This window comes from Dendrobates tinctorius, unplaced genomic scaffold (genome assembly GCF_039654945.1).
Source record: "Dendrobates tinctorius isolate UK_male_01 unplaced genomic scaffold, ASM3965494v1 ptg000060l, whole genome shotgun sequence".
NCBI lineage: Eukaryota > Metazoa > Chordata > Amphibia > Anura > Dendrobatidae > Dendrobates > Dendrobates tinctorius.
Window position 1 is genome coordinate 7,447,937 of NW_027361728.1, and position 20,542 is coordinate 7,468,478.

The window sequence follows — 20,542 nt, forward strand, 5'->3', positions numbered from 1 at the left end:
TTCCGGTGACATTTTGTAAAAGCTCGGAGCCACCACACTTCCATTGCGTCGGTGCTGTGGCCTCCAGGAAAATGGCCGCCAGAGGCGGTGCATGCGCAGAATGAAATCTCCGCAACAAGATCTAGTCCAGAGATCTCAGGAGATGAGATCTTGTTGCCGAGATTTCAATCTGCGCATGCGTCACCTCTGGTAGCCACTATCCCAGAGGCCACAGCAACAAGGCAATGGAAGTGTGTTGGCTCCGGGCTTTCACAAAATGTCGCCGGGGCCCCTGAACCACTGAGCACCGCTGATCCTGCAGCACCAGCCGGGGATGGGATTTCCCAGAGGCCACTGCATCGCAGCAATGGATGTGCAGGGGCTCCAGGTTTGCACAAAATGTCGGCAGAGCCCCAGCACCACCGAGCACTGCTGAACCTGCCACACCAGTCTGGGTCATATCATTGCCGGACCACCAAACGCCCCCTGTGACTCCACTCCACTAATGCTGCCAATCCCCCCAGGGTAAGCTGAATTCAGGACTGTAAGATTCCCCCCATTTGATGCATTAATTTTTTCCCCCATTTTCCTTCTGAAAATTTGTGGTGCGTCTTATGGTCCGGTGCATCTTATTGTCCGAAAAATACGGTACATTATATGTTATGTCCTTGCGTTTGATACAGGCTCACATGCGGCTGTTAACCAATCTCTGAGAGCAGCATTTAGCATTCGCCAGTAAAGAACCTCATTATTACCAGCACCCATCTGTACATCCGTGACTTGATCACAGGGGAACGATGCGTTGCTATAACAACTGGGGGTCTGCAGAAGACCTCCGCGCCTGTCATTTCAGCTTTTAGGTGATGTTCATAGAGCATCATGATTTTATCTATACATATCAAATGATTGGATGATCAGAGCTTCAAATTCCCTAAGGGGACTAACAAATACAGTAAAAAGTGAAACATGAGAAAAATAAGTTTTTAAAAATCTGAAAAAAATAAAAAACAAAAAGTTCACATTCCCCCCCTTTTGCCCTATTAAAAATAAAACAATAAGAAAAGATTTGATATCGCTGCATTCAGAAAAGTACGATCTATCAAAACATAAAATAACTTAATCTGATCAGTAAATACGTAACAAAAAATAGGAAATGCCCAAATATTTTGGGCTGTCACAAAAATAAAATGCAATAAGGGGCAATCAGTACATAGGATCTACCACAAAAATGGTATCAGTGAAAACCAGTAAAAATAAGTTTCATGTTAGGCTATGGGTTGAACTATATAGACTTAAAGTCTCCCTTCAACCTTAAATACAATGTTACTATGTTACTAGGTCTTAAAAAATAATCCCCACACAGCCCTATATCCCAGAAATTGATAATTTTATTTGTCTTAGAAAATAGTGACAAATGTAACACACCAGTCCATCAAATTAAAAAAAAAAAAAGTGTCAGTGTTTCTTATGCCAGAAATGAATTCCAGTTAGTAACTGGAGTAGTATTTCCGGTGAGCTGTACAGAGTTGCACGCCACTGAGAAGATGCGAAAATTTCACTAAGTGGCATGTACCTCTTAATAAATTCGGCACATCATACTCTAGAAAGCCTTTCATTAAGATTGGTATCTGCAATGCCTACCTTAATGAATTATCTGTATGACAAGCATACAGAAGGAGGAGTTCGACAAAGCTAGCATAATAATTGTGTGTGGTTTTGCATCAGAGCACTGCAAGAAACGTGTAGGCTGGAAGGCTAAAGCACAGCATAGGTCATGAAAATTTGATCAGTGAAGGGTTACACTCGGCACCCCGGCCAATCAGATGTTACTAGCGCCAGTAGCAGGCAGTTTTAGGAAGCAAGCGGAACATAACAGCACTGTCATTTCTATTGTCGCCATGGATGGGTACAACTGTTGATCCACCCACAAGTTATAGAGGGTGGAATTCTGCACTATGTGACTATTCTAGATTTGATAAAGCTGCTGTGCTCCCACAACATCTTAGAACTTCCAATCGGCACTGGTAACAGCTGTTGTGCGAGGGTGCCGGATGTCACATCCCCTCCGATTAGTTATTGGAGATCTATTTCAAGGATAGTCATCAATACTAAGGTAATGGCCAACCCTTTTAAGTACCACATCTACATATTTTATTAGCAAAAAGAAGATTTAATTTGTTATAGCCAATGTTTTCATGTACTAGTTAATATAATTCCTACTATATTCTGTTTATCTGCAATATAAAAGCAATAAAATACACTGTAATAAAACATACACAGTACCTGTCGGAGGTCGTACACAGTCAGAATGATGGACAGCACAGTAATCACTATAATAACTATTGAGTATTCAATGTATCCTTCTGCCAACCATAAACTAAGGCTGGCGGCTTGAAAGAGATAATAAGGATTAAATACCTAGCAAAAACAGAAATACACAAAATAAGTACAGTTTATTGTGTTCTGTAAAATTTTACATGCCTTATGAAGAAACTCAACTTTCAGGTCTGGTTCCGACGAGCATATACAATGTCGCCCTTTTGTACGTTTTACTTATGCCGAATATAAGCAAAGTCGTCTGTTTTTTTACATCTGCATGCCATCAGTAGGTCGATACTGGATATGGCATACGGTTTTTGCATGAATATTTTCATAACTAAAAAAGATCAAATACTATTTCTTATTTTAATAATGAAATTGGATTTGTGAAAAACTTGACATATGGATGGTAATGTGATTTTTGTGCCCCAATATTGACTTATATTAGGCGAGTCTGATCTGGAATACGAATCAAAATAGTGCGTGTTGTGATTTTTCACATAGATCATTGGTGCCAGACTACCTAATTGACTTGTATTGGACATCACATCCTCCAATCCTCATGCTACCCACTTTACGTACATTAGCACATGGACATTTAATATGCTCATCTGAGTGAGCCCTTACACTGTGACGTGTTAATGCATTGATAAAAAAGGATGATAACATAACCCATTTGTACATATCTGCAAATAGAATGCCTGGTTTTCTTTTATCCTGGGTCATGTCCAGGACATGTTTTGAATAGGGATGAGAGAGCACTAAAATGCGTGGATGCTCGCAACTTGAACCAGGCAATTCCTAATGCTCATATGCTCATTTCGAGTAAAGATAAAATAAAATGGAATCAATGTGAAACCCAAGCATCTTTTCCACAGATCCTACAAGGACGTCTGGGGGGCAGTGAAAATTTTGAAATGGATGGAGAAAGTGCTGAAAGGAAGGAGAACAGCATGGAGAAGAACCCTGGAAGCATCTCTGACTCCCAAATCGCTGCTGATAACAATGGTGTCACAATTTTACTCCACTTTAAGGACTCACAATAAAACATTCAAAATTGAAGAGAAATTTGAGTTTACAGAAAAAAAAAGAATGCTAAGAAAAATACTTTCCTGTATAATAACTGGTATATAAAAAATTAAAAAGAGTTTAACCCCTTTCCTTCAGTGGACGTAATATTCCGTCCATGTGCCCTGGGCCCTAATTACCATGCACGGAATATTACGTCTAATGCGATCAGCGGCGCCCACGTGGTGAGTGCCGCTGATCGCGGCCGGGTGTCAGCTAATTATCATAGCTGGCACCCGGCACAATGTGTCAGGGGCGGTCACAGACCGCCCCCGACACGTTAACCCCTTGTACACCGTGATCAAACACGATCGCGGTGTACCAGGGGTTAAAGGGAAGCATCGGCAGGGAGGGGGCTTCCTCCGTGCTTCCCTGAGCCCCCCACGGCAGCGCAATGTGCAGCGCTGCTGCGGGGGTCTCCTTTCCTGCAGGTTCCCGGATCCAATATGGCGGCGGGGACCTCCGGGGGCCTGCAGGAAGCTGGCTTCCTCAGTGCCTGCAAAGCGCAGGCAAGGAGGAAACCTGCACACTGCCTGTGACAGATTGCTGATCTGTCACAGCGATCTGTGATGTCACAGATCAGCGATCTGTAACAGGACAGTTATGTCCCCTCTGGGACATTGTAATAAAGTAAAAAAAAAAAAAAGTGGAAAAATAATTTAAAAAAATCGCTAAATAAATTCAAGAAAAAAAAAAAATTCCACAATAAAATCATTTTTTGGAAATAAAGAAAAAAAAAAACAATAAAAGTACACATATTTGGTATCGCCGCGTCCGTAACAACCCACCCTATAAAACTGTCCCATTAGTTAACCCCTTAAGCGAACCCCTTAAAAAATTAAAATAAAAAACGAAGCAAAAAATAATGATTTATTATCATACTGCCGAACAAAAAGTGCAAATGGTGTTGCAAAAATGAGAAATCGCTGGTCAACTTTTAACCCTTATAACTTCCTAACAAACAAAAATTTTGGTTCCAAAATTGTGCTGATGTAAAGTAAATATGTGGAAAATGTTACGTATTAAGTTTTTTGTGTGCCATATCTCTGTGATTTAAGGGCATAAAAATTCAAAGGTGGAAAATTGCAAAATTTCCAAAATTTTTGCCAAATTTCCATTTTTTTCACAAATAAACGCAAGTTATATGAATGAAATTTACCACTAACATGAAGTACAATATGTCACGAGAAAACAATGTCAGAATCACCGGGATCCATGGAAGCGTTCCAGAGTTATGGCCTCATAAAAGGACAGTGGTCAGAGTTTTAAAAATTGGCCCGGGAGTTAACGTGCAAACCACCCTTGGTAGTGAAGGGGTTAAACAAAATAATAATTTAAGTTACAAAATAATAATTTAAGTAACAAAATAATAATTTAAGTAAACGTCGGGCAGCATGGTGACTCAGCGATTAGCACTGCAGTCTTGCAGCGCTGGAGTCCTGGGTTCAAGTCCCAACAAGGACAACATCTGCAAGGAGTTTGTATGTTATCCTCGTGTTTGCGTGGGTTTCCTCCCACATTCCAAAGACATACAGATAGCGATGATAATGTGTAAAGCGCTGAGGAATATGTTAGCGCTATATAAAAAACGATTGTTATTAAAAAAAAGATTTTTATTAAGTAAACCTAAATTTAAATTTTTATTAAAAAATTGAACATTTCAGTGTAATTTATAATGGAAGCATGAATTGCCAAAAATAAAAGGAATAGGGAATCAGATACACTCTATTTTAGACATTAGGAGGGCCTTGTTTACATTCTGTTAAAATTATCATGCAGTGGTACCCCTAGACTCATAAAGGCTATGCACTATGGGCAAAGCCTGACAAAAATTATAGGCATGGTCATCATATACCCTTAAAGGCAACAAATGTAGTGCATCATTCAAATATTGTGAACAAAGTGTAGTTGTGGTACTCCTACACTTATAGAAACTCTGTACACAGTGCCAAGACTGGTAAAAACTACAAGCAGGATCATCCATACACCTTGTAAGGCACCAACTGTAGTACCCCATTCAAATATTGTTAAAGTGTAGTTGTGGTAATTCTACACTCATAAAAGCTCTGCACACATTGCAAAGCCAGAAAACAAAATATAACAATGATCAACCAAACACCCATGAAGGCACCAACTGGAGTGCCTGATTCAAATATTAAGAAAGTCTAGTTGTGGTACTTCTACACTCAAAGACTCTATACACAGTGCAAAGCCAGAACAAAAATAATAAGGAGGGTCATCCATACACCCTTGAAGGAAACAACAGTAGTGCCTCATAAAATTTTCTAAAAAGTATAGTTGTGGTACTTCTACACTCAAAGGCATTGCACACAGTTCAAAGCCATGAAAAATAATGAGAGTCATCCATAGACCCTTGAAGGTAACAACTCATATATTATGTAAGTGTAGTTGCGGTACTCCTACACTAATAAAGACTCTGCTCTGAGATACCAAATCGGACATGGAGAATGAGGAGAAGCAGGAGAAAATGAAGGAACTGGTTTAGGAGGTGAAGGAAACCCTAATAGAAGTATCGCCAGCATTCCTCTGTGTTGGTAGTACATATGCAGTGCCAGGATGGGACTTAGCCCCAGCTAATGCAATGCTAACCCAGTGTGCCATAATGGAAATGTATCGTCCCTGGTTACAAGCATTTGTCCACATGTCAATTGTTAAGTGGGCAATCGCAGTAAGTGCGTTGATAAAGCCATGAGTAATGTTCCTCGACACATGCTGGTACAAGGCAGGGACGCAATACCGGGAGAAATAGTGGCGGCTGGGGACCAAGTACTGAGGGACCACTGCCACCATAAATAGGTGGAAATCCTCTGTGTCTACAAGCCTAGACAGCAACATTTCCACAGCAAGCAGCCTGGAAATTTGCCCGTTTAGCAGTTGGGCCAGTGAATGGGTGTCTGGCAAGGTTTTTTTTGTTCCAAGGCCTGGAGTAGGGACAGAGGCAGTGGTGTCACCCGCTGGCACAAATTGTGGATCCAGGCATTTGGCCCACCGAGTCAGCTGTTTAGATGACATGTGCCTAATCATGCTTGGAGTGGTAAGGCTCTTAGTCATCAGTCCTTGCTGATCTTGGCATGGCAGAGGTTGCAAATTTTAACATTTTTTTTGTCTCAGAACAGTCTTTAAAAAAGTCCCAGACTGGGGAACACCTAACTCTTTGAAGGAGAAAGTCACAAGTTTCGGTGCTCATCCCTCCCTGGCCCTCCTGACTTTGTGAATTACCTGACTTATCGGCAACTGTGTCTCATCATCATCTACCTCCATAGGCAATGTTTGCCATTTCCCACCATTTTCTTCTCTATGTTTTGCACATCACTAAACAGCGTGTCATCTTGTCCCTCATGGAACATGCAGGGTAAGAGGCCACAATCAAGAAATGATGCTGTAAAGAGCTTCTCGGAGTATCCAAGTGCAGGATTCCCGGTCTCCTGGGACTCGACATGGTGGGAATAAGTAGGATCAGGGTGAGGAATACGTTATCTAGACTCTTAGGTGGAGAGACTGGAACATGTGGAAGACTGGGTGGTGCAGGCAAGCATGCTGGAAGCATTATCTGCTATCAAACCAACCACATTTTTGCAATAGTGTGGCTTCAGGAGTGGTGTCCCATGCATCCCTGCAAAATGGGACAGGAATCTATGTGTCATGGATGGACATGTTGCTTGTGCTGCAATAACAGGCGCAGTCGCACCTGCTCCACGACCTTACCGTCCTCGTACACCATCATCAGCACTTCCATTTCCCCATTCCTTACTGCATGCCTTACACATTTTCTAGTTGTTAGGTCTCTTTATTGATTAATTGAAAATAAATTTTTGAATAAAAAAATGCAGTGACCTGTAGTAGGTCAATTGGTTTTTAAAAATTTAAAACCACCGTAACTTTACACAAAGCACGTTAACTGTATGGGTGACAATAGTCAATTTTTGGAACCAAAAAATTTGGTCACCTGTAGTTGGACAAGCGTTTTTTTTACATTTTAAACCACCATAATTTCACACAAAGCACGTTAAGCTGTATGGATGACAATAGTCATTTTTTTCACCAAAAAAATGTGGTCACCTGCAGAAGCTATATATTTAACAATGAACTGCAAGGCCCAAAGCCCTGTCTAGAGGCTATATTCAGCCAATGTCCCTGGTCCAGATATCCCTAGGCTAATTGCACAATGTATCACACAGAAAAAGCAAAGCATAAGATTAGCCCTTAGAAGGACTTTTAGTATGATGGTTCATCAAATTATTATCACTAGGGGACTCTGTTTCCTAAAACAGTGCACATGGGTCTGGAAAACTACTCTCTTCCTCCAATCACAACTGTCCCTAAGCTGTTCAATGGCATCTGTGTGCCAAGCATTTCAGAGCCGATCCTTTTTTAACCTCTGAGGTAACAGGGCCAACCATTTACAGTAATGCCACTACCAAGATGGCTATGGCATTACAGTGACTGGTGGGCAATCCTCACATGTTTAGTGGCTGGCACCAAACATGTGGAATGGGGATTTAATCCGAGCACCAGCCAATTCTCGACGAGTGCCGAGCACATCCGATCACTCATATACTCAAGTCATATCTGATTATTACCTAGCATGTTCGCTCATCACAAGTTTTGAACATTTTTGAATATCTTTGTAATTATCGAACCATAATTCCTGCATGGTTTACCTTCATGACATAAAACAATAGAGCGCCGCTTCAGAAATATAGTGCTATTAGAAAAAGTTGAATTTCACAGATGGATTTTTATGCCTGAGGGAGATTCCTGAGCTTGAAACAAAAACAAGTTTCAGTTTTATTCCAGTAAAGCATTAAATTGGATATACTCATCTCACTCCAGATGGTTTAATCTTCTGGACGAACATCACACTCTGATGTCCATTTTAGTTGGTGTTGGTTGCACCTCTATATTTTGGATGCATCTACAATGATGTTGTACTCCATAAGGTGAGAGGAAATCCTCTGTTTTTATTTTATCACTTGCATTGATATATTAATGAGTGCCCTTTCCTATCTATTTACCATTACTTTTTGGGTTTTGTGCCGAGCTTTGGGTATCAATTACCAGTAATGGTCAGGGAATCTCATCTACCTACTGGCTTACTAAAATAAAGGGCCTAACTGTATTGATTAGAGTGGAATGGTCATACAGTATGATAGCATGTAACTTAACCTCTTTAAAGAGCAGTTTCCACACCGGAGTAATCTCAACTTCAATAGCATTGGGTCCACAAATAATTCTCCTAGAAAATGAGATACATAAAAAGAACATGGGATGAACTTGTAATCAAATTTTTAAAAAAATTAAACTGGGTTAAAACAAAAGATTAAGGTGAATTGACTTTATTTATTATTCAATAATTCAAATAGTCTACTTAACAGAATGGACTTTAGCATGTTCAATTAATTAGGACATTTTTAACTAAATAAACACATCTAGAGTACAAAGAAAGTAGAAATAGCTTACATCTCGCCACACCAGAACTTCTCCATCCTCAGGTGCTTGGAGCCGAGAGCAAAGGCAAAGCAGTAAGTCCACTGTGAGAAAAAGACCAACACTCAGTCTTACTTATAAAAATGATCCAGTTTATTTCATGAATGAATTATAGAAAACTATGTATGGACACAAATATGCAGACATCTGGCGCATTTCAGTGATTACATCTCCTTACTCATAACCGGTATGAATATGGAGATGTAATATTTGAAACATGTCACATGCCTGTATATTTGTGTCTATGTGTGGTCTTTTATCATTCGTTCATTAAATAAACTGGATCGTTCTTAAAAGGAAAACAGAATGTCGGTCTCACAGTGAACATATCACATTCTCACAGTGAACGTATCGATAAATACATACAATAAATGTGTTTCTCTAAGCAAATGGCATTGTGGGTTCTAAGTAATCTGGCGATACTAAATGTATAACTTTGTGGAATGGTTGAATTTGATGGACCTGACTTCCAAATTATTTAACTATGTAACTGTAGATCCCCAAAAGAAAGCAGCACTATACAAAACTGATATCGCAAAAGGGTGCAAGCCTCAGGTTACCGACCAAGTATCCTCCATATACATAATGAAAACATTGTAGCATTCCAGCTGTGAGATAGTCAAAAAACTGGGGTCTTTTTTCACCCATGTGTGGGAAGAAGGGCCCCGGCCGAGAGTCCGGGCCGGAACCAAGGGGACCGTCACCTAGGTTCCAGGGGAAACTGTTCCCGGGGGACAGACTTCAGGGACGGACCTGTTATGATTGAGTCACCGTAGGAGGCAAAAACAAAAATGCTAGCTAAGTCCAGAAAACCAGAGAAGTTGGCAGCTATCGGATTGCAGACCCCTGAACCTATCAACACAACTAGCAGTAGCCGTGGGGGGTTCCTATGATGCCCTAGACCCCTCGATTACAGCCGGAGAATTAAATAGGCCTAAAGAAAGAAAGGGGAAATCTAAACTGCCCCAGAGCAGACCCCAAAGCAATAGGCAGCCCCCAACATATAATGACGGTGAAGCAAGATGAAAATACTAATACAGACAGAAAGATAGACTGAGCAAAGACGGGGCCCAAACTAATTAGATAGAAAAGGACAGGAAGGCTGCTGTCTGCAATCCGTGAAAAACCCTATGAAAATAAGAGCCAACAGACTGACAGTAAAAAAGGCCCTGAAGACGCTAGGCTTCAAAAAAGCTATGTCAGTACTCAGGAATATTCTGAAGACAGAGCTACAGGCAAAAGGAAATTCAGCTCACCCCAGCAGGGAATGGCAGAATACAGAAAAGCAAGGAAAACAAAAAACAAAACAAAAATGCAAACAGGCAAAACAGAAAACTTAGCTTTAGAGGAGCAGGAATCAGACTGGTGTCCTAGAAGTCCACAGAGAAATCACCCGCAGGGCAGAAGGGCGTCGGCAGCCTTATATCCAGTCCGTGACTCCACTCAGCCAGTCATCCTCATTAGGCTCAGGTGCCTGATAATCAGGCTCATTACCTTCCTTTACCAGAATAGGGAGTTCACCAGACCTCAGTGACGAAGGGGAAAATGAACTCACAACAGTACCTCCCCCTTGAGGAGGGGTCACCAAACCCTCAACCACGCCACCAGGGCGATCAGGGTGAGCCCGATGAAATGCACGCAGCAATCTTTTGGCATGAATATCAGAGGCAGAGACCCAGGAATTATCCTCCTGACCATAACCCTTCCACTTAACCAAATACTGGAGTCTCCATCTAACCAGACGGGAATCCAGTATTTTTTCTACCTCATATTCCATGTTACCTTCAACCAATACAGGGTCTGGAGGTGCCACCCCAGGAACAACTGGTTCAACAAACCTCTTCAACAAGGACTTATGGAACACATTATGGATTTTAAATGTGACAAGAAGAGCCAAACGAAAAGAGACAGGATTAATAATCTCCAAAATCTTGTAAGGTCCAATAAATCTAGGCTTAAACTTAGGAGAAGCCACCTTCATAGCAATATTTTTTGATGATAACCACACCATATCACAATCTTAAACTGGGGACCAATGGTCCTATGTCGATTGGAAAACCGCTGGGCCTTTTCCTGGGAGAGAGATAACTTATCCACCACTTGGTCCCAGATCTGGTGCATTCTCTCCACCACAGTGTCAACACCTGGGCAGGCAGAAGGCTCCACCTGCCCTGAAGAAAATCGAGGATGAAACCCAAAGTTACAAAAAAAAGGTGACATCAAAGTGGCAGAACTAGCTCTATTATTTAAAGCAAATTCGGCCAAGGACAAAAATGAAACCCAATCATCCTGATCAGCGGAAATAAAACATCTCAAATACGACTCCAAGGTCTGGTTTGTTCTCTCTGTCCGCCCATTGGTCTGAGGGTGAAAAGCAGAGGAGAAGGACAACTGAATTCCCAGCTTGGAACAGAAAGTCCTCCAAAATCTAGACACAAACTGAACTCCTCTGTCAGATACAATGTTCTCAGGAATCCCATGTAAGCGAACCACCTGTTGCAAAAACAGGGGCACCAACTCAGAGGAAGATGGCAACTTAGGGAGTGGTACAAGATGAACCATCTTAGAGAACCTATCACAAATCACCCAAATAACAGTCATTCTTTGAGAGACCGGCATATCAGAGATGAAATCCATTGAAATATGGGTCCATGGCCTCCTTGGGACCAGCAAAGGCATCAACAACCCACTAGAGCGAGAACAAGATTTAGACCGGGAGCAAGTCCCACAGGACTGCACAAAATTCCTGACATCATGAGACAAGGTGGGCCACCAAAAAGAGCGACTCACCAGATCTCTAGTACCAAAAATACCTGGATGACCAGCCAATGCAGAGCAATGAACTTCAGACATCACTCTCTTCTTCCACTGGTCAGGAACATACAACTTTCCACTGGGACAACGCTCAGGTTTGTCCTCCTGGAACTCTTGCAGAGCAAGTCTCAAATCGGGTGAGATGGCAGAAAGAACTACCCCTTCGCCTAAGATGGTAGCAGGCCTGGTCACCACAGGAGACTCAGCAAAGAAACTCCTAGAGAGGGCGTCTGCCTTGACATTCTTAGTTCCAGGAAGAAAAGAGACCACAAAATCAAAACGTGTAAAAAACAAGGCCCACCTAGCCTGTCTAGGGTTCAAGCGTTTGGCCGACTCCAGGTAAATCAAATTCTTGTGGTCAGTGAGGACCACAACTTGATGTTTAGCTCCCTCCAACCAATGTCTCCACTCCTCAAATGCCCATTTCATGGCCAACAGTTCCCAATTCCCCACATCATAGTTACGTTCAGATGGAGAGAACTTTCGGGAAAAGAAAGCACAGGGATTCATTTTAGATGTTACAGGATCCTTTTGGGACAAAACAGCTCCTGCACCAATCTCAGAAGCATCCACCTCTACCTGGAACGGGAGTGAGACATCAGGTTGCCGCAAAACCAGGGCGGAGGTAAATCTTCGCTTCAGCTCCTGAAAGGAAGCAACAGCCTCAGGAGACCAATTCAACACATCAACACCCTTCTTAGTCAGATCAGTCAATGGCTTGGCAATACTAGAAAATTTTGCTATAAATTTCTGATAAAAATTAGCAAAACCCAAAAACTTCTGGAGGGCCTTCAAAGAAGTGGGCTGAACCCAATCATAAATGGCCTGTACCTTGGCTGGGTCCATTTCAATAGTTGATGGAGACAAAATAAATCCCAAAAATGAAATCCTCTGTACTCCAAAAAGGCATTTCGATCCTTTGACATACAGGGAATTCTCCCTCAAGATCCGGAACACAGTCCGAATATGTTCCACATGAGAATCCCAATCCTTGGAGAAGATCAAAATATCATCCAGATAGATAATCAAAAATTTATCGACAAAGTCTCGGAAAATATCGTTCATGAAGCACTGGAAGACAGAAGGGGCATTAGTGAGCCCAAAAGGCATCACCAGGTACTCAAAATGTCCCTCCGGAGTATTAAACGCCGTCTTCCATTCATCCCCCTGCTTAATGCGGATAAGATTATACGCCTCCCTGAGGTCAAGCTTGGTAAACCAGCAAGCACCTCTAACTCTAGAGAATAGATCCGAAATCAGGGGTAACGGATATACAACAACCCCAAAGCTTGAAAGAATGCGTTCACATTAGTCAGAATAGGATCATCTGGTTTCAAAGAAAACGCCCAATCCGGGGGATCTCCACGCAGCAAAGAGATGACAATTTTAACCTGCTGCGCGGAGCTCCCTGACGAGTTAGGCTTCAAGGCAAAAAATAATTTACAATTATTTTTGAAATTCAAAAATGTAGACCGATCCCCAAAAAACACATCAGGAGTAGGGATCTTTGGTTCAGCAGCATGTGAATGAGCAAGGTAGGCAGAAATTCCCCGCACTTCCGCAGCGAGCTGCTCCACACGATCAGACAATTGCTTTATCTCCATTGAGAGAAAAAAAAATTCCCCCTACGGCCTCAGAGATATAAAGGAAAAATATACACACTTTTTTTTTTTTACAATTCTTTCCTGCTATTGAGTACCCTAGGATCTGCGGTATGGCTGGTGATTCTGTTATGAATGAGTCACCGTAGGAGGCAAAAACAGAAATACTAGCTAAGTCCAGAAAACCAGAGAAGTTGGCAGCTATCGGATTGCAGACCCCTGAACCTATCAACAACAACTAGCAGTAGCCGTGGGGGGTTCCTACGATGCCTTAGACCCCTCGATCACAGCCGGAGAACTAAATAGCCTAAAGACAGAAAGGGAAATCTAAACTGCCCCAGAGCAGACCCCAAAGCATTAGGCAGCCCCCAACATATAATGACGGTGAAGCAAGATGAAAAAACACTCACACAGATTGAAAGATAGGCTGAGCAAATGATGGGGCCCAAGCTAACTAAATAGGACAGGATAGAAAAGCTGCTGTCTGCAATCCGTGAAAAACCCTATCAAAACAAGAGCCAACAGGCTGAAAGGGAAAAAAGCCCTGAAGACGCTAGGCTTCAAAAAGACTATATCAGTACTCAGGTATTTTCTGAAGACAGAGCAAAAAGGAATTCCGCTCACCCCAGCATGGAATGGCAGAAATCCACTAACACAAGGCAAAACAAAACCAAAACACAAATGCAAAAAGCAGAGCAGAAAACTTAGCTTTTGAGGGGCAGGAATCAGACTGGTCTCCTAGAATGCCTCAGAGAGATCACCAGCAAGGCATAAGGGCGTCGGCTGCCTTATATCCAGTCAGCAATTCCCGTTACCCAGTTATCATCATCCTGCTCAGGTGCTTGGTAATCAGCCTCACTACCTTCCTTCACCAGAAGAGGGAGTTCATCAGACCTCAATGGTGAAGGGGAAATTGAACTCACAACACCAGGCACTTTCCTTGATTTTCGTGCTGCAAAATCACTAATGACGTCACTGAAGTCCAATTTACGCAGTATATCTGACTTGATGCTCATGATAGCCAAATTTCCAAGTCGTTCCTGCTTCATGGATGTCCTTAATCGGTTTTCAACTAATTTGAGTTTTGAGAAGGAATGCTCACCACTAGAGATGAGCGACTTTGCCTTTTATCAGGTCGAGTCGGGTTTCATGAAACCCGACTTTCGCAAAAGTCAGGTTGAACGAAATCGGCCGACTATAGGGGAAAGTGGGAGGCCTACTGAAACATGAAACCCAATGCAAGTCAATGGGGAAGCAAAGTCGGCAGGGAGTGGAAGACAGTAAACACACCTACAGTGCCCATTTCTATGCCAAAGCATCAATTCTTATAACTGAAGCTTGTCAACCTTAATTTACTTCCTAATAATAGTTGCGCATTGAAAACTGGGGGTTATTTGGCTAAAGTTGTGGGGGGTTGGGCTGGTTCCAGGTTTTCGTGTGCCCTGGGCCAAAGAGTGTCAGTGCGCCTCTTTAACACATACCACAACTCATGATGCTCCGGTACGCCACAGAACTATAGGTATAGCACAATGACACATACTTCACTGCTTACATGACATGACTGATCTATTTTAAATTGTACAATAGCTCAAAAACAGGACAGTATATTATTCCATACAGTGTTATGGCCACCACATTGCGCGCCATACAGAACAATGAGCCCCATATATTTCTCCTTACCAAATAATTAGTCACATATAATGTTCCATACAGTATCTGATGAGCTCCACATAATGCTCCATATATAATGGGCCCCATTTGTAATGCTCCAGTGTATAATGTGCCCCTTAGATGCTGTTCCAGTGTCTGATCTGCCCCATTTACAATGCTCCAGTACATGATGGGCCTCATGGATGATGCTCCAGTGTATGATGGGCTCCAATAATGCTCCATATATAATGGGCCCCATTTGTAATGCTCCAGTGTATAATGTGAACCTTAGATGCTGCTCCAGTGTCTGATATGCCCCATTTACAATGCTCCAGTACATGATGGGCCTCATGGATGATGCTCCAGTGTATGATGGGCTCCAATAATGCTCCATATATAATGGACCCCATTTGTAATGCTCCAGTGTATAATGTGCCCCTTAGATGCTGCTCCAGTGTCTGATCTGCCCCATTTACATTGCTCCAGTACATGATGGGCCCTATTTTTAATTGACCCAGGCATAGTATGTGAAAAGAGCTCCATGGAGTAATCTGAGGTGTGTGCTTCCACATCCTTCACTTTTGGTGTGGGTGAAGGACACAAGGAAAGGGGTTGCTCCTGACCAGAAGCTTGCAGTTACGACTCAGTGCTTGCATTTTTTACAACTTCAGAAGAGGAGGCGATAGAGCTGGAGGCTGTTTCAGCAATGTAAGCCACAAACAGTTCCTGATACTCCGGCTTTAAAAGCAGTCTACCTACTCCCAGAAAAGGGAGCCTTATAGGCCTTCCAGAGCTACACCATGGCACTGGCTCAACACCTCCTGCCTTAGCTGCTATTGTGTTATTGGCACTACCAGCAGATGCACCACCACCGCCATCAGTACCAGGTGGCCCTCCATGCCCACATGCACGTCCTCTTCCACCATACTTCCTCATGTTTTTAAAATGGACCCAAAATACCAGCAGATATATGGTACTGTATCAGAAGCGTACAGCTCTATGCAGTCTATGGATAACAGTAAATCTCTGTGTATATTTCATGAGCCATACACAGATGCTCACAGGCTCAGTATGGATTACCCAATAAAATAAAAAGTTGAAAAAGGGTACAGTATCATCAGATACAAGGTATATAGAGTATAGTGTAAACATTCTGATTCTCCGTATACATTTCAGGAGGCAGACACAAATGCTCTCAGGCCCAGTATGGATTACACAAGAATATGAAAAGCTGTAAATGGGTTATGTAACACAAGCGTACAGCGTGACTTCACTATGCCCCGATGAAGTCACATTTGTGACGACACGCTTCGGGTTATGGGAGCAATGCCTGTTCTCCTGCACTTGTCTGTGTTTAATGGTCATTTGCATTTAGTGAGCATGTCTGTCATTATCTCAGCAGCCTGCTACTCTGGGTGGTAAAGGATATGGGGGGGAGGTTTTTGCATGAGTCAATTGACTAGTGTCTTAGCTCTCTCTAACTCCATATCTTCTGCTCATCTACTGAACTTGATTAATATAGTGGTTTATACCACAGGTTATTATGCCAGGCTAATATTTGATGCCACAATACCCTGTCCTGATATGTTGTATAATAATCCCACTATGCACTTTTTCATCTTTTACGCAAGTGATGTATTTAGCAATATTACAGATTGAGTTGTATTGGGCTGAGTTTATTATACACATTTTGAGTCTCTTACATCTTTGCTCTTCCCATATTGACCTATATATTTATGTACTCAGGACATGATTATGGACACATTGAAATTATTGTGCCTAGTGGTAGCATACATTTAGATTGTTTTTTTCAGGGCTGAGTTTATTTTGCATATAATATCTACTATGTGGACTTGTTGCACACATTACATATGTATTATTGTGTGATGTCATGTAGGACTTGTCACTGCTCCCAGGTTTACAGGTTATGCCAAAATAACCGTTGCTCATTTTAAATGTTTTTAACACTGTTTGGTGTTTTTGTGTATCCTATGCAATAAAATTGATAGTTTTTCTATGGTGATCCCTGCTTTTGGTGTATGTCTTCTTGGCTTTCTTCTTTTGATATACAAGCGTACAGCTGTATACAGTGTTGGGGTAACCTTAAAGTTCCAAATATATTGCCGGAGTAACAGACAGACATTTACAGGCTCATTATGGATTACACCAGAATCTAAATAGCTATACTATATCAGAAGCGTTCTGCTGTATACAGTGTTGGCCAAATTGAAAATATCGGTATATATTTCCGTTGTCACCCTCAGACACTCACTCAGTATGGTTTTGACCATAATAAAAAATGTTGTAAAAAAGATCCTGGATAATAAGATAGCAAGTATATATTTTTTAGAGTACAATTGAAATCTCCGTATAAATAGTCCCGTAGTCACTCTCAGACGCTTAGACAGTATGGATTTGACCGTAATGCTAAATGTCGAATAAAGGTACTGTATAACAAGATACAAGCTGTATCGAGTATAGTGTAAAAATTTGTTTCTCCGATTCACCGTATATATAGAAGGCGTAATCCAGACACGCTCACTCACTGTGGATGATGTAAAAAAGGTGGACTGACAGACAAACCAGCCTGTAGTGAGAAACAGAGGTGTAGCGCAGTGTAGGTGTGAAACCGCTAAGATAAAGAGAAAGAGTGCAGTGTTTTAGCTTGCCCATTGGAGGGCAGTGGAGAGTGTGAGAGTGGGACTAAATAACTGCCATTGGTCAGAGAAACTGTTAGGTGATGGTGGGCGGAGTTACCAGAACTGGAAGTATAAAAGGCTGAGGGAAGGTTCTGGAAGAGTCAGTCAGCGAAGGGAGCACAGTAAAGAGGAAGTTCTGCTGAGGAATTAGAGACAGTGGAAAGGCTACAGAGACGATTGACAGTTGAGGCGGTCACGGGGGGTGGCCCAGAGGATGGTAGCCACAGACGAAGACAGCCTGGGGCTATCATACGGACTGTGTGCTCAGACTGGTGCAGCGCTGTGGTGGTTGGGACTAGGCCAGCCACAGTGGAAGAGCTACAGAGGATGCCACTATTATAGTTACAAAGGAAGAGAAGGTACTGGGGCCTATGTACAGAGAAATGTGAAACGGCTGTGGTGAATTGCTGTTGTCGACAGAAGGATGAGCACTAAAAACGGACCTGTTCAATACAAACTCTGTCTCAGTCTCGTGTTTGTCTGCGGCAAGATGAGGGTCCCCCCCACAGTTGGCTATCCTACAGATGATACCTTAATACAAATTTTTGAAGCAAGGTACTGTATCAGCACATACCAGGTGTGTCCAGTCTAGGCTTAAATTTCCATCTATACTTCAGGAGTCAGACACAGACACTCACAGGCTCACTGTGTATTACACCAGAATTACGAAAGTAGAAAAAGGGAAAGGTATTCATAGCGTACACCAGTATACAGTGTTGTGGTACTTTTAAATCTTCGTATATATTTCAGTCACAGAAAGCCAGTCAAGAATCTCCGCTACTGGAAACTACATGGATACAAGTATAGACGCAAAGTCGAGTGTTAGCAGAAATTTTGGAATTACTCATCGCAGGAAAACCTCCCAGTAGAAGTTGCAGAGGCGATGCAGACCCTCAATTACTGTGTCTGTGGAGAAAGCGAAAAAGGTTCTTTGTGAAGAAAGGATTGCCTTATCACAGTAGCGTGGATCACATCACCGTTACTCGTCTCCATCAAATTGTGATCACAGGGCGAGATGTACCCATGGTCCTCACTGCCTATCATGATGTGTCTGGTCATTTTGGAGTGGAAAAAACAGAAGCCACAGGCCGTAGGCGATTCTATTGGATTGGCATGAGAGGAGACATTGAAAAATGGTGGCAGGAATGTCACACGTCTGTGACTATCACAACTGTGAAAGATGATCATTAACCACCACTGCATCCGCTTGTAAATTGACGTCCATTTCAAATGGTAGCCATTGATCATCTGAAGGTAGAGGCCAGCAGGACAGGCCATAGCTACATCTTAACCATCATTGATCAATACACCAAATTTCTAGTGGCCGTCCCTGTGAAGGATTTAACTGCCCAGACTACACATCGGTGGAGCAGGGAAAGGTAAGTATTGCAACTTGCAAGTGCTGTGGCCATGACCAAGCCAGGGGGCACAATCGTGGTCGACGGTACTGGCACAGGGCCCCTCATAGTACGCTGGTGTGTCTGATGGCGTGTGGGCCTTCCAACCATCTGAGACACTGTATTGTACTATGAGGGGACCTGTGCCATTGCTGTCGGCCATCAGTGGGCCCATCCACCTATACAGAGCAACAGCACTTGCCCGGGTGCACCAGGTCTTGACCCCAGCCGTTGGGGGAGGGGTGGGCAGCCCAGTTAGGGAAGTTTGAAACCCATGCATGGTTCATTTTAATGAAGGTTAGATCATCAACATTTTGGGTCGACAGACGGGTCCTTTTTTCTGTCAGGATTGATCCAGCAGCACTGAAGACTCTTTCAGATAACACACTAGCAGCAGGGCAAGCGAGCTCCTGTAAGGCATATTGTGCCAATTCAGGCCAGGCGTCCAGTTTAGAGGCCCAATAGTCAAAGGGGAATGACCTGTGAGGGAGAACATCGATATGGGAGGAAAAGTAGTTTGTAACCATAGTTGACAACTGCTGCCTCCTGTCACTTTTAATCGATGCAGTATTAGCAGTCGTGTGAGCGGTACTTGAGAAATCATTCCACAACATGGTCATTAAACCCCTTTCTCCAATGCCACTTCTGCTGTGTGCACCACGAACACCTCTTCCATTGTGCCCACTACGGCTCGTAGGAGAACCAGCACCGCTGCTGTGTGCTGGGAAAGCCTCAAACAAACGGTTTACCAGAGTTGCTTGTTTGTTTGCCAATATTATCTCTAGGTTCTCCTGTGGCATGATGTTGTAGGTGTAGGTCTGGAAAAACGGACAAACTCCTCAGCTTTATCTTCCAGAGTCACACCCAGATACCTTCTATTTGTCCGTGATACCAGCCGGTACACGGTAGTGAGTGAGGAGCGTACATCGCTAGACGGTGACTGTATGAAAAATTGTCAAGCTCCGTGTATTTGCATACGGACTGACACACGCTGTCTCTGTCTAGTTTAGACCGTAATCAAACAACAGATATACAAAACGGTTTGAAAAAACGGACACAACTCTAAGGTGTAGGTCTGAAAAAACGGACAAACTCCTCGGCTTTTTCTTCCAGAGTCACACCCAGATAGCTTCTATATGTCCGTGATACTGTGGTACTTGCAGGTAAGCAGGATGCAGTGACGAGTCGCGAGACGGTTTGGTGCTTTTTATAATAACGTTTATAGGCCTAGATGTAACTATCCTCAGTCACAGCCTGACCAACAAAAAGGGGTAACAAGAGTTGCCCTCACAGGGGCTCTACTTTATACAAGCAAACACAAACGGGTGGAACACGACTACGTCCGGCAATAGCCGGTCACTATAGGGCCGCGGTATGTCCGACTACGGGTCCTTAATTATATAGTCAACTTAGCCGTCCAGATGTCCCTGTCGGGATGGTGGTCTTTCAGCGTAGCAGTCGCTGGGCCCAGTTGCTGAAGCGTTGACAAAATCTTCGAGCTCTCCGG

General features: G+C 42.8%; 1 protein-coding gene across 1 annotated transcript in view; it reads right to left on the reverse strand.

Moving 5' to 3' along the window:
- The window catches only part of LOC141092484 (probable cation-transporting ATPase 13A4), a 374,510-nt gene that overhangs the window by 170,301 nt on the left and 183,667 nt on the right, over positions 1 to 20,542 (reverse strand). The window contains exons 6-7 of the mRNA XM_073578655.1: positions 8,554 to 8,623; positions 2,263 to 2,397 (exon numbers count right to left, since the gene is read on the reverse strand). Of these exons, the coding sequence (XP_073434756.1) occupies positions 2,263 to 2,397; positions 8,554 to 8,623 (205 nt within the window). The remainder of the gene's footprint in view (positions 1 to 2,262; positions 2,398 to 8,553; positions 8,624 to 20,542) is intronic.